At 46.3% G+C, this 22,981-nt stretch overlaps 1 protein-coding gene across 1 annotated transcript; it reads right to left on the reverse strand.

Moving 5' to 3' along the window:
• Positions 1–628: 628 nt before the first annotated feature.
• Positions 629–5,316, reverse strand: UCHL1 (ubiquitin C-terminal hydrolase L1). The gene is made up of 9 exons (XM_084286110.1): positions 5,178–5,316; positions 5,073–5,084; positions 4,828–4,956; positions 3,659–3,809; positions 2,301–2,386; positions 2,177–2,224; positions 1,743–1,812; positions 1,319–1,377; positions 629–1,046 (listed from the first exon to the last, which is right to left on the reverse strand). The coding sequence occupies exons 1-9, from the start codon at positions 5,208–5,210 to the stop codon at positions 960–962; spliced, it is 675 nt and encodes a 224-aa protein (XP_084142236.1). The 5' UTR covers positions 5,211–5,316; the 3' UTR covers positions 629–959.
• Between the last annotated feature and the right edge of the window lie 17,665 nt (positions 5,317–22,981).

Consider the following 22,981-nt stretch of genomic DNA (forward strand, 5'->3'; position numbering starts at 1 on the left):
TACCGCTTCCTTTGCGCTCATTCAACATGAAGTTTCTTCCTGCAATTCAAAACTCATAATGTGGGGTTTCCCCTGTTTTAAGGTTATTCTGGAAGAAGTGTGATATGACCTTTGAAGGATCTCCCAAACATAGTAACAAGTAAATAAGCCCCCACTAGCTAGCTGAAAATTGTGTTCCGCAGCCAGATTTTTTGCCACAGGTAGAAAAAAAACATTCTAGTACCACCTTCTATCAGAAGGTGAAGTGGGACATCGATCAATTCACGGGGCATGCTGTTCACTTGTGCTGACAGTACAAATGGCCTCCCTGTAAAAAGCAGACACCTCAGGCCTACATCTGAGTGTTCATTTATCCCACCTCACCTGAAATTGAAATAAATGTGATGTCAAATTGCAACTTAAGAGCTCGAGCAGAAAAGTAGTGCAGCCCTGAAACATGTTATCCAGACACTAAGGCATCTCCATCCCCAAAGGCCTTCAAAGGAAAAGCAGCAACTGCCCTACCCACCTGAGGCAGGTATTATTTAACTCAAGAGAAGGACTTTGAGGGTCCCTTGAAAGCAATATTTATACGGTGTCACACACAACTCTGGAGAAAGGACATGAACACTGAACTCCACTTAGTCTTCCAGCAGAAAGTTTTATTCTCATTAAGGACAAGGAAATATCAACCAACAGCTCAATTAACAGACACAGATTAAACAAGCCCTGTTAAGCATTTTCTACTTAACATGTGAAAAAACAGAGTCTAAAGACATCCAATGTGTCTAAACTGTTCACGTTAAAACTTGAGCTCATCCTTTAACATAAGCTCAACTGATGTTGCTCCTGTGTATAGCAAAGGGTGGAAACAATTTAAGTTACCAGAACAGCTGTGTTTAACAAGTACTGAAGCACTGGAGTTTAGACTGCATTTACTGTGTGCTATTAGACTGTTTTCCTTGTGCCTCTTCAGAGTCTCAGGCAGACTTGCAGAAAGCCACAGCAGAAAAACGAACTTCTCCTTTCTCACGTTCTGTAAATTGCCTGCAGATCTTAGCAGAATCCTTAAAAGAAAAACAAGGTTTAGATGATTGGGACACACACTTGCTGTAGAGGCTCTAGGGAAGTCTGTGGCTCCTCCAAGTCCCCACAGAGAAATTACTAACAGCACCAGCTAATAAATATACTTACAGATATCTAGGTCTGTATGACCTTGTTACCATGGTGTAAGGAGTAGCTTGCACAGCAAGTACAGAAACTGTATCCTGCAAGCACACCCTTCAGCCTTTTAGAAGCCTCATTTTCAGGGAATGAGATGGACTGTGGGAAGTCTTACCTTCAAGAGCAAGTCATCTGAGCTTGTGCCATGGTTCACAGGAAATGGCATGCGCCCATCTGTGAAAGAAAGTCCTATCACTCAGTGTGCTTACTACTTCTGTAAGAATAGAACTCAGCACAGCAAGCCCAAAAAAAAAGTATATAAAGGTCTCTGGAGAAAGTCAGAATAAGTTGTCAATACACGCCCAAGTGCTAAGGGGACCAAGTATTCCCAGCTCTACAGGAGATGACATGCTTTCCAAAAGAATATAGGTGTTCAGTGCAACTCACCTTCTGTTAAAATCTAAAAGTCATAACTATAAATTGGCTTTGAGGATGTCAGTAAACAGTTTGACTAGCAGCAAGCTTCTAGCCCGATCCACCAGCTCTGCTGTACAGCATGAAGCAGGCACACTCCAACTCCAGAGCTCTCAGGACCTTACCCAGCTCATACAGATGTCCATCCACATTGGCAAACAGGATGAAGTGGAAGTTCACACTGTTGTCATCAACCTTAGGACAGACCATCAGATACAGTAGTTAGACTGAAAAAAGCTTACTACTATGAATCCTACCTGTGACTACAAGACAATGGCAGCATCAGCAAGAAACAACACCAGAGAACTAACAAACCAGCTGAAGAGGCCTCTGCAAGGCTTCTAAAAGGTAAAATCCCAAAAGCCCTAACACTAACACTTTAGGAAGTCTGAACCTAAATTTCTAGCCCATTTGAGGAAGAAATCCTGCACATTCACCTGGAAGTCATTTGTTTCTCCTGCCTCATGAGCCATAAGAGTTATCTGCCAGACAAAAGCATGCAGTGCTCTACCACCTTCTATATTCTCTTCTCCCAGGATTTTACCTATTCGGATCTTACCCGACACTGTCCTTCTTGTGCAACAGAGTTGTGGACTTCTTGTATAGCCTGAAAAAGAAAGCAGATACAGGTTACTACATCTGTAAGTAGTGATAGCCATCAGCTACTTGTATAGTTCATGTACCTTATTACTTGCAAAGTGCTTGGCTCTCTCTTCAGGAGAGAGATCAGCTGTTTCATCAAGGAATTTCTTCAGGGCAGACCCCTCATCTGCACAAGATAAAAGATTTTGTTCAGCATAGGTAGAGAACCAGTTACAGACCAGACAGCTTACAACACTCAATGCTCATTGTGCTAACTAGGAGTAATTGTATTCAGCCTGGAACCATCTCCAGCATAAACATATTACAACTACCACTTAAAGTGGAAGTAAACTATTTATCCAGAAGCTATTGATGACAATCTACACAAACAGCCAGAGTTCAAGTGCCTCAGGATACTCTGAAGACTCATCTCAAAACAGACTTTCAAATGGGACTTGGCATTCCTGATTTCCCCTGCAGACTTGGCAGAAACTTACAGGCTTCATATGTCTTAAAGAACGGTACCAGTGGCAAGAACAGTTTTATCTATCCATATTCTGTCAATTGATATTTAAGTTCTGTCCTTTGAGGCTCTGCAGATGAATATAGCTCTTGGTTATGCTAGGCTTATTTTGTCTTTCCAAAGCATGAACTAGTAGTGCAGTACTAGGACACACTGAATTCCTAGTCTTACCTGAAAAAGATGCCATAGCACTCAGGGGTGCTATCTCAGAGACACCCTTCAAGAAGCACAAAGCAAAGCTGGTCTGAATCTTGCCTTCCACACATCCTTTTCCTTGGTGTAAGAACCCCTTGAGTGGTGTGGGATTTCAAGTTCAAGGGACAGTGACAAGAAGTTGCTGTATTTTGCAGTTTGAACAGGAAGGTACTTTTTGACCCAGTGACAAGCCGTTCTTTTCAAGAACTTGTAAGCCTGCTTGCTAGGAAATGGAAGGCTCCAGTCACCTGTTACCTAGGCCAGTTTTGTATCTTTTCCTATAGAAAGGGAACCAATCAAACCCATCCTTTATAGGAAGTTTATTTCCACACCCATATCATCCTGTATTACTTTCCTACAGAAAAATGAACAATTTAAATTGATTTATGGACTACCCTGAGCAAGTCTATATGACAGACATAACTGTCACTATGAATTTTATCTGTTCAGTTGACATCAACACCAATGTCAGTGGCCACTTCTGAACATGATGCTTCCAAGTTACAGATACATTGGCCAGTCCTGCTGTGCATCCTCCCCCACCCTACGATACTCACTAGGGTACCTCTGCAGTCACCAGAGTCAAGACATTCACTTCTGCAATTTGTGCTTCTCTCCAACGTATACAAAGCCCACTTACCAGCAGCAGCACAACATGTCTACTACAGCTCACACCCACTCAGCCTTCCTCTGCTGTGAAGAACACTGGAAATTCAAGCACTCCAGAACATTCATACTCACCAAGTTTCACCTTGTCTTTGTTATTAGCAACTGCGTGTATCAGACCAATTGTCCCACACGAGTTACTGACAGTCTGCTTCAGGAAATACACCTTGGAACTGATTTCTTGGTCCTTTATTTTCTCAGTCTGTTGTTTCCTGAAGTTCTCATGCTGTAAACATGTAATCATTTCAAACATTTCACTATAGTGTTACCTTTTTATTATGCAAATTGCCACACAGACAGATATGCAGGAGAACCGATACCAGGTCTAGACAGAAAAGACTCGCACAGAAAGTCATCTTCATGGCATGGGTCCAGTAAAGCATTGTAATGCCTACTCTGGATGCAGGCCAAGCCTTAATGGACTACCTGCATGACTCAGTCATATCCAAAAGCATTGCTCTTGGCCTCTCCATCTGTGTCGTACACTGGAAATAGCTTGAGGGGGAAGTCATAATGGATAGGCTCTTTTATCCTCTCAATTGTTTTGCCTATTTAATGAGACTACTCAGCATGTCTCTGCTTTTGTACCGTTAGGTTACCTCCCTTCACGAACCCCTCCCTATCAGCAGGATGTATAGACCAGCGTAAAACCCATTGCTACTGAAAGGTTATAACCTTTCAGTTAATTAACATCAAGCATCTTTTGTTTCAAAGACCACCTCCTCATTCAGTTCTTCAGCATCGGCCGGACAAAGCACCTTAATCACCCAGGAGTGGTTTAGGCCTTCCCGAGCAATGATTCAGCATGATGGCTGAACCACCATTCCCCACACTCAAGGCGGCATTTTCTTCAGCTGGGCACACAAACCGAAGCACAGGAGGTGTATCGGAGCAAGCAGCCTTATTTTCTGGCTTGTTTTCCCTCAGCTCAAGCTGTTTGGAGGCGAGTGCTGAGCACAGGCACCCACCAGACCACACCCACTCCGCAATATCTGACCACTGCCTGCCCAGACAGCATCCCTACCAACCGGGAAAGGTACCCTTACTAAACAGGAAGGTTATAGGCTGCCAGCTTGTTTTTTTATTTCATTTTAGGCACAACCCAGCCTGCAGAAACCCCACAGAGCACTGCCTGCTGTGCAAGCACCAGGGCGAGCTGCAGGCTGGCAGCTCACCCTGCCACCAGCGAGGGGATGGGCAGGGGGTGCCCGGCACCCCTCGGCACAGCTCAGGGCCCCACCTACCTGCTCGGTGAGGGGGAAGAGCAGCAGCAGGGCGCAGGCCGGGCTGGGCACGGCGCCCAGCGCCTCCTCCTCGAAGCCCAGCACGTCCACGAAGCGCCAGCCGGGGCTCACACCCAGGCGGGCCAGCACCTGCGGGGCACAGCGGGCGGGTGGCACGGCCGCAGCCCCTCAGGGCCCCGCCACCCGCCGCGGTGACACAGGGAACAAGGAGGAGGAGGAGGAGGAGGAAGGCGCCGCGCACTCACTTTGTTCAGCATCTGCAAGACAACGAGGGGGAGACAGGGGCTGAGTGGAAGCTCAGCGCCTCGCCTCCCCTCCCCTCAACTCACCACCCGGCCCCCCGCGCGCACCTCAGGGTTGATCTCCATGGGCTGCCACGCCATGGCTGCAGGCAGGAGGCGATGTCCCCTCACGCGGCGATGTCCCCCGGTAGCGGCAGCAGCACTCCCCGTACCTCGCCGCCGCCCTCAGCGCTGTGGCACGGGCCGCCCACCCCGGCCCTTATATAGCGGCGGGACGGACCACGCGGCGCCGCGGTGGGGGGGGAGCGAGGGAGGGAGGAGCGGGGCGAGACCAAGGCGGGGGGAGGAGGGGGAGACCCCGGCCCGTGTGGTGTGGTGAAGCGGGGGGGAAGGTGCTAGAAGGGGCCCCCCTGTCCCGCCCTGCCACCCAGCGGGGCTGTCGCTGTCCCCAGGGCCAGCACGGGGCAGGTGCTCCCTCTGTGGCTTAAAGGTGTTCAATACAGGCAGTACGTGCTGTTGAAACAATAATACGACAAAAAAAAAAAAAAAAAAAAAAGATAATAAATGCAACAAAACCCGTCGTCGTCAGCCTGCTGGTTGCATCGCTGCAGCTCGGTTCAATTCCTGCCTTCGAGTCGAGCCCTCTGCAGCTAATTATAAAACACCGGGCTTTTTATCTTTTATTCATGACTGACAGCTTCTCCGTTCTGGCCTCGGGTGTGAGCACAGCAACAAACCCAGGCTCTGACACACAACCTGGCCTGATCTCAGCTGAGCAACCCCTCTGCTGTGAGCAGGAGCTTGGCATGGAGACATCCTAAGAGCCCTTCCAACCCGAGGCATCCTGTGATTCCTCCTGTCACAGTAAAGGCAAAGCAGTATACACCGATCAACACCAAAGATTTCTTTTTTTGGGGGGTGGAAGATGTCACAGGAAACGACAGCATCATTTATTTCTGTCTTTTCCCCTTAGGTTTTAGCTGAAAGCATTGACACCCATCAGAAAGCCCAACATGTCTGTTGGGTACACAGTACCTTTGACTACCATCCTTTTTGTGATCTACTCTGCCTGTGCTGGAAGATGCAAGTATCCCAAAAACTTGAATCAACAAGTATGAAGCTAACGATTGCTGATACGTATGTAGGAGACTGCACACAGCTCCTCTGAGAGGATGACAAGTCTTGCAGCCCAGAAAAGGGAAGGCTATAAATGGCAAGAAAAATCCTGCTTCTGAATTCCTCAATGGCAAATGGTGGTTATAACTCCAGCCTGCCTCGGAGTAGTAGCAGCGCTCAGATCTCTGGGTTACTGGCATCCTTGGGATGGCCACTGCATCTGTGCAAGCAGCACACAAGGGCCATAGCATTTCTAAGGGATGATCTGCCAAATCTATCAGTACATTACACTTAAATAAACAGTAAATGTAACTGGTAAAAATCTGTTGCAGTTGCATATAGATGCCTGCCTCTGGGAAGCCACGTAAAAACGAGTGCTGTGTCATATCCAGTACCCATCTACCTCCTTGCAAAGAGGAAGTCTCTGTACCATCTTTCCTCAGTGCAGGTAGATGTAAATGGCAATTTTAACCCAATACTTTGCCATTATTACAATAAAAGCAGCTCACCAGAAAAATTGACTGGAAATATTTGTAAACATTTTGCATTGTCCAAATATAATAAAACTTGTGGTGTTTAACACTGCCTGTGAGTAAAGCTTTCACTCAGATGCCTAATCTGGAAGGAAGAATCTTCACTACATATATAGTCTTTGGGCAGATTTCTTTCTCCTAAATATAGGGCCCAGTGGTAATATTTACTTTCTCCCTGTGTTTCAGTTTAAGGTTTACACAAGGAAGATCTAGACCTAAATTTAAGGGCCTTTTCCGAGTTCAGAAGCTCTCCTAACAGGAGTGACTATGACAAGCAGGGTGGTGTGGGAGATGGAGCTGGCCTTATGCAATGCAGAGCCCCTGATGTGGAAACTGAGGTCATAAACTGCTTTAGAAGAACATTTTCCTATTTCCTCTGCCAGAAGCTAAGCCCTGAGACCTTCCAAGTCCCTACCTTCAGCTGCATTATCCACACCTCCCTACCAAACACCTCAGACCTGTGCCTTCCTTTGTTTTCCTGTGATATTATTCACTTCCCAAAAGAAGGACCCCAAACCCATTTCTGGAAATCTAAACTCCCTACCTCCCAAACAGACAAACTGTGTCCTTGGCTTGCTGGTGGAGCCCAAGGCAGGAGGAGCTGTGCACCGCTGCATCCCACAGGAACCCATTGCTGCAGGTCAGCAATTTCTCGGCACCTGCCCATATGCACTTACACTGCAATGTGCTGAAAGCATCGGAATCACTGTGATTATCTGTTGTAAGTCATTTATTGGGCTGGGGTAAAAGCCTGCCTGAGAGCAGTTATTACAGCTCAGTTATATCATAGTAGTGTGCTTGAGGGAGAGGTTGCCCTATACAGAAATGCAGCATCCTTGAAGAGTTGCTTGGACTACTTTTACTAAGGCCAGTGTCGACATAACTCGTAGCACAGCTATGTTGATACCCTTCCTATTATCATAGGGCCATTTAGGATCCCTTCATAATTAACAGCAAGAAGAAGAAATCTGAGAGTATAACTCAGTGGACCAAATGGAGATGTTAGCTTTGGGCAGAGACAAACTGCTCTAGAAACACCAGTTTCTTTCCCTTAATAATAAAGGGGATCTGTGGGACCCAGCTCAGGTGACTTTTAGATGGATGAATCCAACCTTATCTGCCTGGATATTAGCAAATCCTTGTAGCTTGCCATAGCTAATGTTATGATAATGTATGATTGAGCATGCATTATGACATATAGCAAGGACAGACTTTATTTCTGGTTTGGAATTTCCCAAAAGTCAGCAGGACTGCCATAAGCCTGCTGAGGCAAGACGAGATTTGCAAGGACTCCACATGCACAACTTACTGAAAGCATGAGAGGCTTTTAGCCTGGTAGGTAAGTGGCTGTGAAACAAGACGAGTTCCTATCACTTAGCAACAAGTATGCAGTAGGTGATTGGAAAGCTAATAAAACACAGTCTTATTTTCCACCACTATCTTTTTCCCTGTCAGGGTATCTCCACATGTCAATGGCTGCATCGTTGTGAAGGACAGATGTAAGGGAATTGCAACTGCATTTGCATACAGGTTCCACCAAGCACACGTTATATTCTGTGTATCACCATTCCAGCTATACCACAAAATGTGTATAGCTTTCCAAAAATGAAAAGCTGGGATGTGCTGAAGAAAGCCTTTCTCCCAGATTCGATGGTGGGGAAAGCCCCTTTCTGGTACGTAAACCCTGGTGGGCAGCTGAGCCCCGCACAGCTTGCTCACCACCCCCCAGAGAGAATCAGAAGGGCAAAAGTGAGAAAAGCTGTAGGCTGAGATGAAGATGGTTTAATAAGTTAAGGCCTTAAAAAAAATAAAATAAAATAAAATAAAATAAAAGATAAAAAATAACAACAAAGAACAAATGATGCAAAAAGCAATCACCGCCAACTATCTGACAGGCAGCCAACCCCTGAACAGCAGTCTCCTGGGAAACTCCCCCCACCAAGATTTTATTGCTAAGCTCAATGTTACACGGTATGGAATATGCCCTTGGTCAGCTGGGAGCAGCTGTGTCCCCTCACAGCAACCTGTGCACCCCCAGGCTCCTGGCTGCGGGGGTAGAGTGGGAAACAGAGAAGGCCTTGAGGCTGGGAAGCACTGCTCAGCAACAGCTGAAGCATGGGTGCTTATCAGCACTGTTTTGGTCCCAGATCCAAAACACAACATTTTATGAGCTGCAGTGGAAAAAATTAACCCCATCCCAGCCAGACCTAGTACACTATGCCATAAGGTGCCAGACATAAAACATGGCAAATATTTCCGAGGCCATAACAGGGACAGTGGGCATCTGGGGGCTGTGTAAGGCAGTAACATCTCTCTTTTCTTCTGGTAAATTGCATGAACCGCAGCAGTAATTCCTCTGTATTAGTGCCTCAGCCCTTAAAAGATCAGAGAGATCAATAATGAAAGCACAGAAGACTGTTATCATAAAGGGCCTGTGTCCATGAAAGCTTCGAGCAGGACCAGAGGTGTGTGTTTGCATTGCTGAGTTGCAGCCAGCTTCATTTAAACACTTGTGCAAGGATTCTCAGTGACTCAGGAGATGTTCTGGCCAGGAGGTGGAATGAGCAGGGACTGCTGAGGTGGCGACCTGCTGAAGCGTATGAATTCTTGGTTGAATAATATATGATGAAGGAGGCATCTGGTAACTGGAGGCAGGCAGCACTGAAGCTCTGCAGATAAAAGGGTTAGGATGGCGAGGCTGCTCTGCCAAGGACTACCTCTGTGCATATCGACTGCCAGCAGTGATTCTGCAGTCACTGCAGCCAAGTCCTCTAGCATGTAAAAAATGCCTCCACAGAATGCAATAGCTCTTCTGGAAATCTGTAGGTGGAAGTATTCCCTGAGGTGCTAAAATGTAGCTTTAAAGGCCTGCCTTCAGCATTTCAGCTCTGAAGAGTGTGGCTGTGATTTTCCAGGATTCGGATTTGTCTGGCAGGATGCTCGAGATTCTTCACCTTGCTCCTCTGCAAAGTTGTGTCCACCAGAGGCGATGGTGCCTTATAGGATGCTTTGTTTCCTGGTCAAAGCAGGACGAACAAGGAGTGACTCCTTTCTCTCTCCGCAAGGAAAGGCAGAAGGGAAATAACTGCTGACAAGGGTTTCTTAGTTCCAACCAGATGATACACTATCTGTTTTTACTTGGTATGAAGGCTTGCTGGGCTTTCAACAGATGAGGAAGACACATGGGCAGTTATGTCTCATTTTTCTTACATGCTTTCTTTGGGTGACGTTAGCAAGCCACCCGTCTTCCTCTGTAGGCAAGAACAATCCATCTTTCCAGTCTGTAGGGGAGAACAATCTCTCTCTCCTTCCTCGGTCTTTGTTTAGGTAATCTATACATTCTTGGGATTAGGATTCTTTATCTGGAGATGCCAATTACACATCTCAAATAAGAGGACCTCATTTTGTGTGACCTTTTAATGTAATACATAAAATAGGTAATAATGAATTCCATTTTGATGTAAAGGTTGGATGATATCTGTGATAGGCACCTGTGTCACTACTTACTTTTTCATCCACCCAGTGCCTCTCATATGAAGGGGTTTTATTCTGAAATGTTGTCACTCCGCCAGTTCAGCAACACAAAGCATCTTCCATTGTGTCCTGGAGCTCAGATTTTTCTTTCTTTTCTTCTTTCTCTCTCTTTTTTTTTTTCTTCTTTCTCTCTCTCTCTCTTTTTTTTTTTTTTTTTTCCTTTTCTTATTTATTTATTTATTTATTTATTTATTTTCCTGGGGGCAAGAGGGGCTAGTGATGGGGATTAATCCAGATAGAAAAGGCAGTCCTACAACCCATCTTTTCACACCAATGGAGACCTTTAGCAGGATGTTGAAGTAGCTGACAATGGAAATAAGTGAGCAACAAAGCCACATCATAAAAAAGCCATTCAGCTTAACTCGGTCACAGTATCCTGAAAGATGCCTGCTTTGTTCCAGGCATCTGGCACAGTTCTGTGTTCCTGCTGGATCTTATAAGTAGTTTTCTGGTGAAACATTTCCATCTGTCTTATACATGTACATATATATATAAATTTACTGCCACATATAAATTCTGAAGCAAGGTGTGCTCAGCTCAATATATTCTGCTGAAAGCTGTGCTTCAGTAACAAAATTGTCTCAGGTAGTACAAGTCTCACTACCATTCTGTACATCAGTGGGGACACACCATGGTAAGCATTGACTCCTGACCTATATGTCACTCTTGGGAAGTCCAAGGATTTTGTTTTTAATAAGGGAAGCACCCCGAATTAAATCTTCAGGCACAGACCAGTTGTGAGTTCCAATGTGAGTTCATTTTCTGCATCTAAGCCAGCCCCAGCTACCTCCTCTTCATCACTCCTAAGGCCCGTGGCATATCTTAGAGCTCCCAGCCACAGAAATACACAGGTATTTTTGGTGTGCCGCTCTGGGGGGCCGCTGGCTTGGGAATGACTCAGAGCAGCACAGCTCTGACGCTTTCTCAGTGTGACTGCAGCAGATGCAAAGCCTCGCAGGCCTAGATCTGCACTGCTCTTCTGATCTGCTAAACGGAACCAGCTCCCGCGTTAATTATAAGTTAACAGTAGCTATTCACTTGTACTTATAAGACAAGGCTTTGATTTCAAAATATGTAAGAGCAAGAGACTTAACCCCACGTTTACAACCACTTTCCAGAAGTACATCTGGCAGATCATACCCCTTTGGTTCAGCTTTAATTCTGTCGCAAAGTCTTCTACAGATGGTGACCACCCAGGGAACTGCTAATGGAAAGCAGTTGTGCTGGACGTGGAGCTTTCACCGGCTGGGGGACACGGCAGCGCCGGGGCCCTACCACTCTGTCTCCCCAGGGCATGCCACTGGAGGAAAGTTATTAGCTGTGGATGGTTCAACTGCAAGCGAGGAGCATTAAAACACAGTGAAACCAGCCCAGTTGTCCCTTGTAGGCCTGCCTTTGCTCTGAGCTGCTCTCAGAGCAGAAATCTGTGGTGCCACCTTTGCATCTACCTCAGAGCATCAGCAGTGGGGAGCAGAGGGAGGCTTTTTGTCCTCTCTGTTCCAGGAATTTTTCCACGTTCTTCAAGGAGGAGATCGATTCCAACCCCCCACCTTCAAGAGAAATGTTTCGTGTTTGTTGCTGATGGAGAAAAGGTTTTCCTGAAGATCAGTCTAACAAGCACTGTTTTGAAATGCTTACCGAGGCCGCATGTAAGGATGAAGAACACCATCGTTTGGCCCTCAAGCCTTACTCGTCTCAGTGGAGGTGTTTGGTTTAGGAATGTGCATGCAGAAACACATCCCTGTCTCAGTGGAGAAAAATATTTACATGGTGAGGGGAACTGCAGCATGGATCAGAAAAACAACGGGACTGTATCACATTCTGCAGCTGTAAATACAAATGCAAAACATGCCACTCTTTCCAGGGTATGTTTGTACACACAGGGCAAAATTCCCATCGAGTGCATTTGCAGCCTGGGTTTTTCTGGCTGTATTTAGCACACTAGACACTGGACTTTTGTCTCTTGCTTCAGAGACAAAGCTCTCCTGTTAGTAAGCTTACTGTTTCCATCTTTGTCTTAGCTTTTTCACCACTTAATTCGTGTTTATTAGTGGATGTGAATGTGTAAACAGGCATATATATGGAAAATGAGTGGGATAGCCATTCTGACCTGAGACCTGGGTTTGCTGATGGCCTCGCTGGGAGCTACCCTGCTGCACCACCTTGGATGTCCATCGGGAGCGGAACCAGCAGCACTTCCAGCAAAAGTTCCAAGGTGTGAGAGGGCCGGGGCTGAAAGCCAGCAGCTGCTGGCGTATTCTCAAAATAAGGAAAAAATGTAGTCTGAAAGGCAAGCAGCACTCCCAAATCTTTGTCTTGTACTCATTTTTCAGATATAAAAAAGTATTGTAAATCATATGTGTCAGTGGCCATCACAAAGCAGAGCTATATTTCTTGCATTCGTTTTAAGCATCCAAGGCAAGACTAGATACCTTTTAGCTTTGCAAATTTGAGCTATTTTCTTTATTTGACTAATTACAGCCCTTGCTTTCTTAGGACTTTGGAATATTTTTTTGTGTGCCAGAGACACAAAAAACAGTAAATGGAGCTTGCTGAAAAGTCAGCCCTTCCATCCCAGTGCCTAAGCAGCTGTTGTAGGATTTAAAAATTCTGCATCTTTTCTTACAGTTTTCCCTCACTTGGCTGCTCTAGCTAGAAGGAAGTCCAAAATGGGTTGTTTTCCTGCAGTGATCAGATGCTGAAAGTCTTCTGGTTCTTCCATTTTAAATGTGTGGGTTTTTTGTTTGTTTGTTTCAAATATTGCTATAGTTTTCAAGCCAACACCATCATCCTGCTTGCCTCCCCCAAAACTTGTAATGATAAAAAATGGAGCTGCTCCAGACTTGATGAGTGGTTGGTCGCCTTTCCTTCACCTCACTGTCAGGAAATCCCTGTATACCACTGTACAACAGACAGGGAAAGGATGGATCAGAGAATTACATCTAGTAAAATATCTCAAAGATCATAAGCCTGTAATGAAGAGAGATATCCTGTGAGTCTAATTCTTGAATCTTCTAGCTGTATGTGCGTGTGGTGGCGTTCTTTATTTGGGGAAATTTATTTGATTTAGCATTTTGAGATGGAGACTTGATAATACAGTGATCAGTGTGAAAATGTTAGAGACTCAGTTCCAAAGCAAATTACTGTTCTGCTATAACTGAATTTTCCTCATTAAGTTTCTATGTTAAGCTCAGTTTTTGGAATAATATATTCAGTGAAAGGTTATTTGATGGTGTAGGTTCCTCTGAAATATTAAACCACGATTGCACCGCTAGATGGTAGTCTTGCTTATTCCATATTCACCGCTTTTCTACTTTCATCTGCAGAGAGAAACCGTTTCTCATGAGACAGGATTGGTGCGTACTTTAACTATCCCCCTACAGGGAATAACCCTTAAGTAAAAAGCTGGGATATAAAATAAGGCAGAGGAAGAAACTGTATTAACTTCTCCTGAGAGGGCAATCAGAGGCACAGTCAATCTCAGAGTAGGATCTGTAAACCCATGCTGCACTGAGGAAGCTAGTGTGCAGGCAGCTATTTGCCACTGGAAGCTCAGATGGTCGCTCATTCCTTGTTGCAAAGTCAGATGGACATTGACCAAAATAAATTTGCAATTTGCATTCGTAGTTCAAACATTGGGACAGCAAGATGATGATGAAATGATTTGGTTATGAACTGGTAATATAGAAAGGCCTCTCCTCTTATTATTTGTAATGTTTAGAAGTATTGTTTCAGTGGATGTTTATGGCTTACAAAAAGAGGTAGTAAGGGCTTCGTATCAGTACCTTTAGCCCGCAACTGCAGGAGCCATTTCATTGTACTTGGAAAGTTAACACATCAGATTGCTCTAAAACAAGAGATCTATATTTGATGAGACTGGCCGAGCCTATGCAAGCAGTATATCCACATGGAAACGTTTCAGAGAAGTCTGAGTGTATTGAGCTGCTGTCCACTTAGGATGTATATGAAATTCCTTATTTAATTTCCTCAACACTTCATTTTTATGACTCTGCTTACTATACTGCAAACCAAAGTGCATTATATGGACCATATAACTAAATGTTAATCATATTTTTAACCACATAGCAAAAACCACAATGCAGTGCTTTTACACTTCTCATCAAAGGAATGTGAATTTATGACCGTCTTGCTTGGCCACTGATGTCAGGAGAACATATTAATAGGCTATTCACTCATAATCTTCGGTAACCCAACAGTTGCCTGCATCTATCTCTCCGATAGATGAAGTGCAAATTCCAGAGAGAGTTCTGCTCCATTATGCCTTCAAAGTCTCTGCATAAAGGCTTTCCCTGCTGCTGGACGATGTGCTTTCTTGGAGAGGAATGCACCCTGATTTGCAGACATTGGAATTCGATGAATCACCTTTGGATGTCTCAGGAGGTCATCAGTCCTTCCTGAGCTGATCAAGATGATACATTTCTATCACAGATAATTAGGACTATTTGGAGGGTTTTCTTTGGATGTCCACCATAGTTCTGGATCTGAAAGAGTGAATTAAAATGTGAGTCTTAGCATAAGGAAGTGTTGTTCTTTTTATACAAATCTTGACTAACTCATGTCCACATTTGAGAAAAATGCAAGTACCACTGTAAACAAGAAGAATAAATTTAGGAGTAAGTGTTAAGTGATTAAGTATAATTTCCAAGTGCTTTGCTCTGAACTATGACATCTTTGTCTAATTGTTGCTTCTTCTTGTTCATCACAGTAGTGCTCATAATTGCTTTTTTTTTTTTTTTCTGTTCTTTAGGCTGATGGATGTCAGTATGACCTGCTAAAAACACGAATATTTCTAATTAAAGATGTTATATTCCTATTCATCTTAATTGTCCCTATAATTATAGTCAGTCCATCCAAGTTCTGCTGTTAGGGGCATAAACCCAGAAAACAAAATAGTGAAGGTTCTGGAAATGCATAGAAAAAAAAACATCCCTTCTAGATTAATAGATTCACCATTAGAAATGGTGCAATAAATTTTGAAATGGTCTTGGGCACTCTTAATAGGATTGCTGAATGTGTTTTAATTTAAGAGAAAAATCAGCCTGGCCATTTCATTATTGTAACTGTCTTCTTTGACCTCCTAGGGCATCTTTGGTTACTCTGATGTGGCACTGTATTTTATTAGTGATTGTTTTGCACCTGCTTTTCCAGTCTTTGTAAGATTGTTAGGTGGAAGAATGAAAGATCTGCTTGCAGTTGCCACTCAACTACTATGTCATTTTATTTTTTTGCCTCAGTAATGAGTATTTTTTTCCCCTGTAACCTCAAAAGCTTACGTTGAAAGGACAGAACCCCAAGTATTTGGTAAGGCTTTAAACAGAAGGAGCTTCTCATAGGTGTGCTCTTTTAAGCCTCGCTACTAACTCCCCACAACGTCGCTGTGATCCCCTGCTCCTTCCTCTCCAGATGCACCCAGAGCTTCACTCGCAACCTGCTCCTGTTGTTCTGCAGGTGCCTTAAAGCCTCGAGGTTTCCAGGACTGCTCCTTTTGCTCATTTTCCACGTCTGGGAGCACACCCTGGACCTTTCCCCCCGTGCAGGCTAGGTGCCTTTGGAGCCCCCCCACCACCACAGGGCTGCCTGGAGCACCTCCAGCGCGCTGCCTTTGTCAAGCAGCCGCCTGCCTCTCCCTTCTCCCGGGGGGCAGCACAAACCACCGCTGCCTCCCCACACAACCCCTAGCCCCTGGGGGTCGGGAAACCTGCCCTGGAAGCCACCTCAGCCCCGGGGGGAAGCTCCTTGGCGGCCGGGAGCCGCTCCCGGAGCCGCAGGTGTGAGCCGGCCGCCCCGAGGCACCGGCGGCGCCATGTTGTGCGCCCTCCGCCGCCGCCGCCCCGCCCGGCCGGCCCCCTGCGGGCCGCGGCGCTGGGCGGCGGCCAGGGAGGAGGGAGAGGAGCCGGGAGGAGAGAGGAGAGGAGAGAAGAGGAGGGGCGGCGGTGGCGGCCGGCGGCCGGAATCGTTTCCTGGGTAAGGCTGGGAAGCGTTTCCGGAGGGCTGGCTGCATCCCGCAGCGGGCTCCGGGCGCCTCGGGAGCGGCGCGGTGCGGTGCGGTGCTGCGGGCAGGGCAGGTGCGCGCTCCCCGCGGCGGGGACGGGGCGGTGCGGGGCTCCCGGGCAGCCCCGGAGCCTTCCCCCGGGGAGATTTGGGTGGGTTTCGGGGCTTTCCGCGATTTCAGCGCCGGTGCCTGCTGCTCGGGGGCCGTGCGGGTGGGAGCCCGGGGGGAGCAGCCCTCGGGGCGCAGCGCGGAGCCGCGTTAATGTCGGCCGGTGCGGGGGACTTGCTGGCGGTGTCCTGCTGGGGCTCAGCCTTGTGGCTCTGCCCCTCCAGCACCAAATATTGCAGCGCACACCGCCTGCAGGGCGCAGTTGTGCTGCTGCCGTGCCGCAGGCTGTGCAGGGCACTGCCCGCAGCGGGCTGGGCTCCGGGCAGGATGCGCTGCGCTGCGCGGCGCTGCCCCGGGGGCCAGCTGCGGGCGTGCCGTGCCCTCCGGCTTCTCACCGGGTCCCTCCGGCTCCTTCTGCAGCCCACACGCCACCACCCTGCTGCCTGATGCTCTGGTGCTTTCCAAAAGCCCCAGCGAGTTGGCTGCCTTGCGGTTGAAAGTGTTTTCTGCCTAGGTTCAGCTGGAGGGGGTGCGGATGCTGGAGCACTCGGAGGGGGAGACATCCTCGTGCGGTGACCTTGTGGCAAAATCTTGGCTGGTTAACTTCTTTCCTGAAAGCAGCCAAGCTAAGCACGGGTGTTTTGACTCTTCCCTTGCAGCAATGAGTGTGCAATGGAGCACTTTAGGGCTTTTCTTTTTTTTTCTGGTTGTTTAAGGGAAATCAAGATTTGGAGAGGACTCTTCAAGAAGAATACAAGTTTTGTTGCATGTTACAAGAAATTTATGACCGTTCTTAACACTGAGGCAGCCCAAGTGAACTTCATCCTTTATGATGAAGGAGAAGGTCTAAGCAGTGGGTCACAGCGGTGTGGGAGCCATTTCTTAGCAGAGGGGATGCACAACTTGCAAGCCTGGGTTATTGTTGTTGTTTTCAGTTTTGCAGCTAAGGAGCCAGTGAGCAAAAATGATCAGTTTTGGTGGGGCACTGGGTGGATTCTGCTGTTCCCTTGGTCAGAAGGGAGAGTGACGTGCTTAGGAAATGCTTGGGGGTGTGTAGTGAGGACTGGTGCAGTGTTGGAGCTGAAGAGAGTTGTGACTTGAGGAGCTGGTTAGGAGGAATGTGAGTGCTTGAGATTGCCTGCTGTAAGGATTTCTTACCAGGGGCTGGGAGAAGGCCACAATGAATCCTGGTAGTTGGTAGGTGATAGTAGGTAATCAACTGATTGCATCTCCATCAGATGGCAGATCTGTGTTTTACAGAAGCTCTGACCTAGGGTGTGCAATCCCACTTGAAATCCATGCTGAAAAGAGACTATACCACCTGTATGGCTCCTTTGGGTAGAAGACAAGGGTTTGCCTCTGTCCTGTGCTGTAAGCAAGGAACTCAGCTGCTGGGAACACCAGAGCAGGAGGAGATGTGCAGGGCACGTTAGCTCCTTACTTGCTAAACTGCTGCTGTCCTGCTGCCATGGAGAAGGTGACAAATGATGGGGTGTGTTGGGCAGGAGACTGGCAGGAAGGACTGGTGGGATGGGTGGGAGCTCCGGGGGTTATCGGGCACATCTTGTCACTTGTGCTTCTGGTGGAGCAGGTGCAGAGAGTGGCTGGGGTAAAGAAACAATCGCACCAGAGGAGACAAGGAAAGCCTGGCTTGTCTAGCCTAGGAAATGAGGCCTGAGAGGGGATACGATTGCAATCTGCAGATACAGCAGGGATATAAACAGTAGAAACAGAGAGGAGCTATTTAAACTAAAGAACAATGTTGGCACGAGAACAAATGGATGTAAACTGGCATGAATAAACTTCGGCTGGAATTTCGTTTCTTCCCTAAATGGAGTGAGGTTCTGGAATGACCTTCAAAGGGGAGAAGTGGGAGCAAGACCCCTGGCTGGCTCTTAAAGATATATTGAGGAAGTTTGTATCATGTGCCTGGCTCTGTGGCATTAAGAGCTGAGGCTCGGTGACTCAGGGAAACCTTTTCTGTACGTGTGAGTTAACCAAGTATAGATTTTCTGTGTTAATGTTTCTTATTTTAAAAATCTGACATTCAGAACTGACATCAGAATAAACTGCTCACTTTACGGTTTGTATCACTGCTTAGAAAGGATTGTGATGTGCTTAGTGGCTGCTTCCTGAAATATTTTACAAGTTTAGGTTTTCTTTCCTCCAAAACGTTGTATTGGCTTGCAGCAGTATCTGATTATGGGGAAACGTCTATTTTTCATTGTGAAAATTGTGCAAAAGACTGTTTTTTAGTTTGTGTATCACAGCTGTTTGAGTTTATTCTTCAGGTTACAAAATAAACCGCAGAAAAAAGTGTTTCTTGATTGAAGAAATTGTTAAATCCTGTAAAAGCAGGAGTTGGGAGGGGACAGCTGATCCAGATGGTGTGAATTGAGACCAGTGTTCCCAGCTACGCTGCGACTGGAGGGCTTGAAAGTAACTTTGAAGACAAGTCTAGTTTATGTAGTTGTCTGCAGGTTTGTTTCATTTGCTGTTAGGCAGAACAGCTGAGAGTTATCTTGAGTGGTGGTTATAGCAGTCCAACTCATAGAGAAGTCTGTAGGCCATTCTAAAAATATGGTGTGCAGCACAAAACACAACCAGCTGCAGATCCTGCGTAATAGGTCCTGTGACTGTCAGAAGTACGTGACAGCTTCCAGAAGATGCAATAAATATAAAAAAGGAAGAGCAGCAGTGGTGGGCCAAGGCCTCACCTGTCTGCCCCGGTAGCCAGCTGGGACTCGACCCAGCCACGTGGCACTCAGCTGGCTTCATCTCTGAGCAGCACCTCCCAGGTGTCTCCAAATGCTTCTGCAGATCGATGGGCTGATGGCCCCCAGCCCTGATGGGCAGCATCCCAGCACCTCTGGACCCGTGTCACTGTCCTCGTCTCTCTGTGGGTGAGCACTGCTGGCTGCTGCCCCGTAGCTGTGAGGAGTTGGGAGTGCTCTGTGTACTGTTCTGCTTTAGCTTCCTTCTTAAAATAAACAAACAACTCCTTCACCTTCAGCCTCCTTCTGTTCCAAATCCTCGTCTGATCTGTCTGCAGCCCCCCGGGACTGTATTGCAGCCTCCACGGCCTTTGCCCAGGAGCACAGCTTGTCTGCAGGCCTGCTTCTGGTTGTGTAAGAACTCCCTCCTCCTGTTTCTTCTCTGCTGGATTCCTTCCTCTGGTGGCTCGTAGCTCCCATGTGGCAGAGGCAGTGAGATCCTGCATTATGACATTTATAACTTTGTAGTCCTCTGTCTTCCTCCTCCATTTGTAGTTTTACCTGACTGAAGAGCTGCTTACTCAGCTGTTCTTTGAACAGAGGCTGTCCCTGAGTTTGAGTGCCCTTTCCAGGAGTCCTTCCTACCTCTAAAGATCCTTTTAGGGTGGGAGGATCGGGACTGCATGCAGTTTTCAGCAAGTAGGTGAGCTCTGGGGCTGTGCAGTGACATAACCGTGCTTTGTTTTCGTAGCGATTTATAACGTTTGATGAGCTTTTGGGGCTGCTGATGAGCTCATTTCATGGATGCATGCAGTCGTAACCTCGCGATGTTGCTCCAGCGTACGATCATTTTGGGGCCTATCAGCCACGTAAAGCTGCGGTTGTGCCTTTCCCATGTCCGTGTCCTTCCATCTGCTGTGTTTATTTGCATTAGTTCTCATCTCTGTGCTGTTGACTCAGTCTCGCAGGATTGTCTGGAATCCTTCACATCCTGTCCTTGCCGCCCGAATAATGTTTCATCAGCAAACTTCCTCGGCCCGTTGCTCCGTGCCCTTTCCAGGTCTCATGTGAGCATCTCAGGCAGCCCGAGTCTGAGCACAGGTTGCTGCTGAACTTCACTGGTGACTTCTGGTTGCTCCAAGAGAGACTGTTTACCTTTATCCTTACCCTGCTTCTGTTTTTCCACCCTCTGCATGTCCACGTGAAACCTCTTCTCTTACCTCTCTCGGCTTAGTTCCCATGAGGAGCCCCATACCTGATGGTAAGCCCTTTTGGAAACTCAAGGAGATGGAAACAAATGGATATATCCCACGTTTGGTACCAACTCTGAAACACTTATAAAGCAGGGCTACTCCTCCTGAAACTGTGGACTTTTCCAAAACTCTGTCCCTTTATTACCAGCATCTGTTAAGCTCATTTTGAGCCCAGCAGAGGTGCTTGGCCGTGCAGTTCATGCTTCCCTGAAGGCCTGCTGAAATCCTCGCCTTTTGCCACTTTCCTTTCCCCTGCTGCATAGGATCCAAGGTGGATCTCTAATTCTGTCTTCTGCAGTCAAATCCTTTTTTTTTCTTAAACTAAATTATGCTGAGCTTCTGTCTTCTCCCTTGAAAATATGTCATTCGCATGGGCAACTGCTTAGATATTTTCATTTTTTATTTTTTTTTACTGCTGAAGAAACTTTGCATCTGTGTATTACACTGATGAGTGCCTTTAAAGCGCTCTGCGTAACAATTAGGGTGATTAAAAAGATGCAGATTCCTGCTTTTATCAGTAGTCTGTGTGCTGCCTGTGTGGTGCGCTTAGAAACCTGCTGTGGGTCTCAGCTGAATGGAGTCAGGTGCGATTTACTCGAGGATATTTCCTCGGGAATGTAAACGATCAACTTCAGTCATAGCACGTTAAGAGTAACGATATGTGACAGAGGAGGGTTGCTACGAAATCAAAACATGTAAATTTTTGCTTCTGATCTCAATATGGGATAGCCGGTGTCTGTAGTTGTGGTTTATTTTACCTTGTGAATAGTGCTGCTGCTGTTAAAGTACTGCTCGGCAAATTTCTGGCAGACCTCTTATTGACAGCTTAATCTTTTGGACTTCACGACTCCAAAAACCTCTGCAGAAATCTCAGCAGTGTCCCTCTCCAACGTGGCCAAAACCGAGTAATAACCTGCTGATGTAGTCTCCTAGCCCTTATTGTTTGGCTGTCCTTTTTTTCCCTGCAGAAATCTTTCTCTCTCCTTTGTCTTCCTGGCTGGGTTGTGTTGCTCCCCAGGTAATGTATCCCGGCAGACAAGCATCAGCCCTGCCTGCCCTGGGGAAAAGCCTCCTGGAAGCACAAGGCTTGCTCTGCGATGATGACACGCTCTTAAGCCGTGTTGAGTTCCTTTGTTGAAGGGTTGTGGGTTGTTGTTTTTTTTTTTTTTTTTTTTTCTTTTAATGCAAATATAGCTTAATTTTCAAAGGCACCAAGAGGAGTATTTCTAAACTTCTGCAGATATCCACGGAGAATGGGTGTTTGAAACAAAAAAACACCACACCCCAAGGGCTGGATACAGGCACTAAAACGTAGCTCAGTCAGGACTAATTTTTCTTATGTTTATTAGCTGGCTGTGGGGGGAGGTTTCCTGGTTCCAAAGGGAATGAAAACGGCAGGAACAAAATGTTCCCTACCGTTATGAATCAACTTGTTGGAGCAGAATAACCCACCAGAAATTTTACATATTTTTGTTGTTGTCTATTTGTAGAAACATGCCATTTCTTTGTAGCGTTTTCAGGGTAGAAAGCACTCCAAACAGTTACCAAATTACAATAATTTGGTGTGACTAATATTGGCAGGATTTAGTGAAGCCTTTATCGGGAACCTCTTAAGTGTAATTTCTCAAATGGGATGGAGGGAGATGCTGCAGGGCGCTTGTTGGCCAGCTGCCTGGCTTAGAAAATTCGGAGCTTGACGTGAAGCCATCCCATGTATGCGGTATAGAAATTCACTGTAAGGACCTGGAAGCAGTAGTTTGGGTAAATGTGGCAACTAATTCATGGCTAAGGTGTTTACATTTGCCTAACTAATTCTGTTTGAGGGGAGGATTATTGCAGGGAAGGGATGCTTCTCAGCGAGGTATTGACCTGTGTGCCTGTGGGAGATGAAAGGGAGTCACAGGGTGTATGCTGGAAAAGGAAAGCCATTTCTGCAAGTGTCTCTTGCTGTTTTTTCCCCAAAGTGCCTAGCTGGGCGTTTTTCCCTGGGTGTGTGCAGCACTGAGGGTGTTTTTGGCGGCACAGCCCCTCGAAGAGCTGCGTGGGCCTGACCCCTGCAACCGGGCTGAGGTGGGGCACGGGGAGAGGCTCTGCAGTGGGGAAGCTTGGGACCAAAAACCCTGTGCCCTTTAAGAAATTAAATTTCATTTTGATACTAGTTTTTCCCAAAGGTACAGACATAAAAGTCAGCTTAAAAATACAATAGAAATAGCATACATACTGGTGGGTGGGTAAAGGGGAAGGGAAAGGTTATGAAGATAACTGTAACGCATGTGTAAGGAAAATGTTTGGTACCCGTGTATATGGAAACTGGAGTATTAACAAAGCAAAATAGCTTCAGTTTGTTCCATCTTTGTTCTTCAGAAGTATTTGGGATTGGATTTGTTGTTATATAAGTTTGTGGGCTGATAAGATGACTACCCAAGGAGATTAAAATAACTTGGTGACAAGACAGTATTTGCTTCAAACATGTGCTGTTATTTAAACATGCGCGAGAACTGCTAGCAAACAATGCTTGACTATATACATGTATTTTAACCTTATTTTTATAATCTTTGCATGCTGTTACATCAGCATTTATCTGTTTGTTGGTTGTTTTTTGTTTTGTTTTGTTTTGTTTTTTTCACCAATTCTTGGCAAT

The sequence above is a fragment of the Netta rufina genome (assembly GCF_964035555.1).
Source record: "Netta rufina genome assembly, chromosome: 4".
NCBI classification, from domain to species: domain Eukaryota; kingdom Metazoa; phylum Chordata; class Aves; order Anseriformes; family Anatidae; genus Netta; species Netta rufina.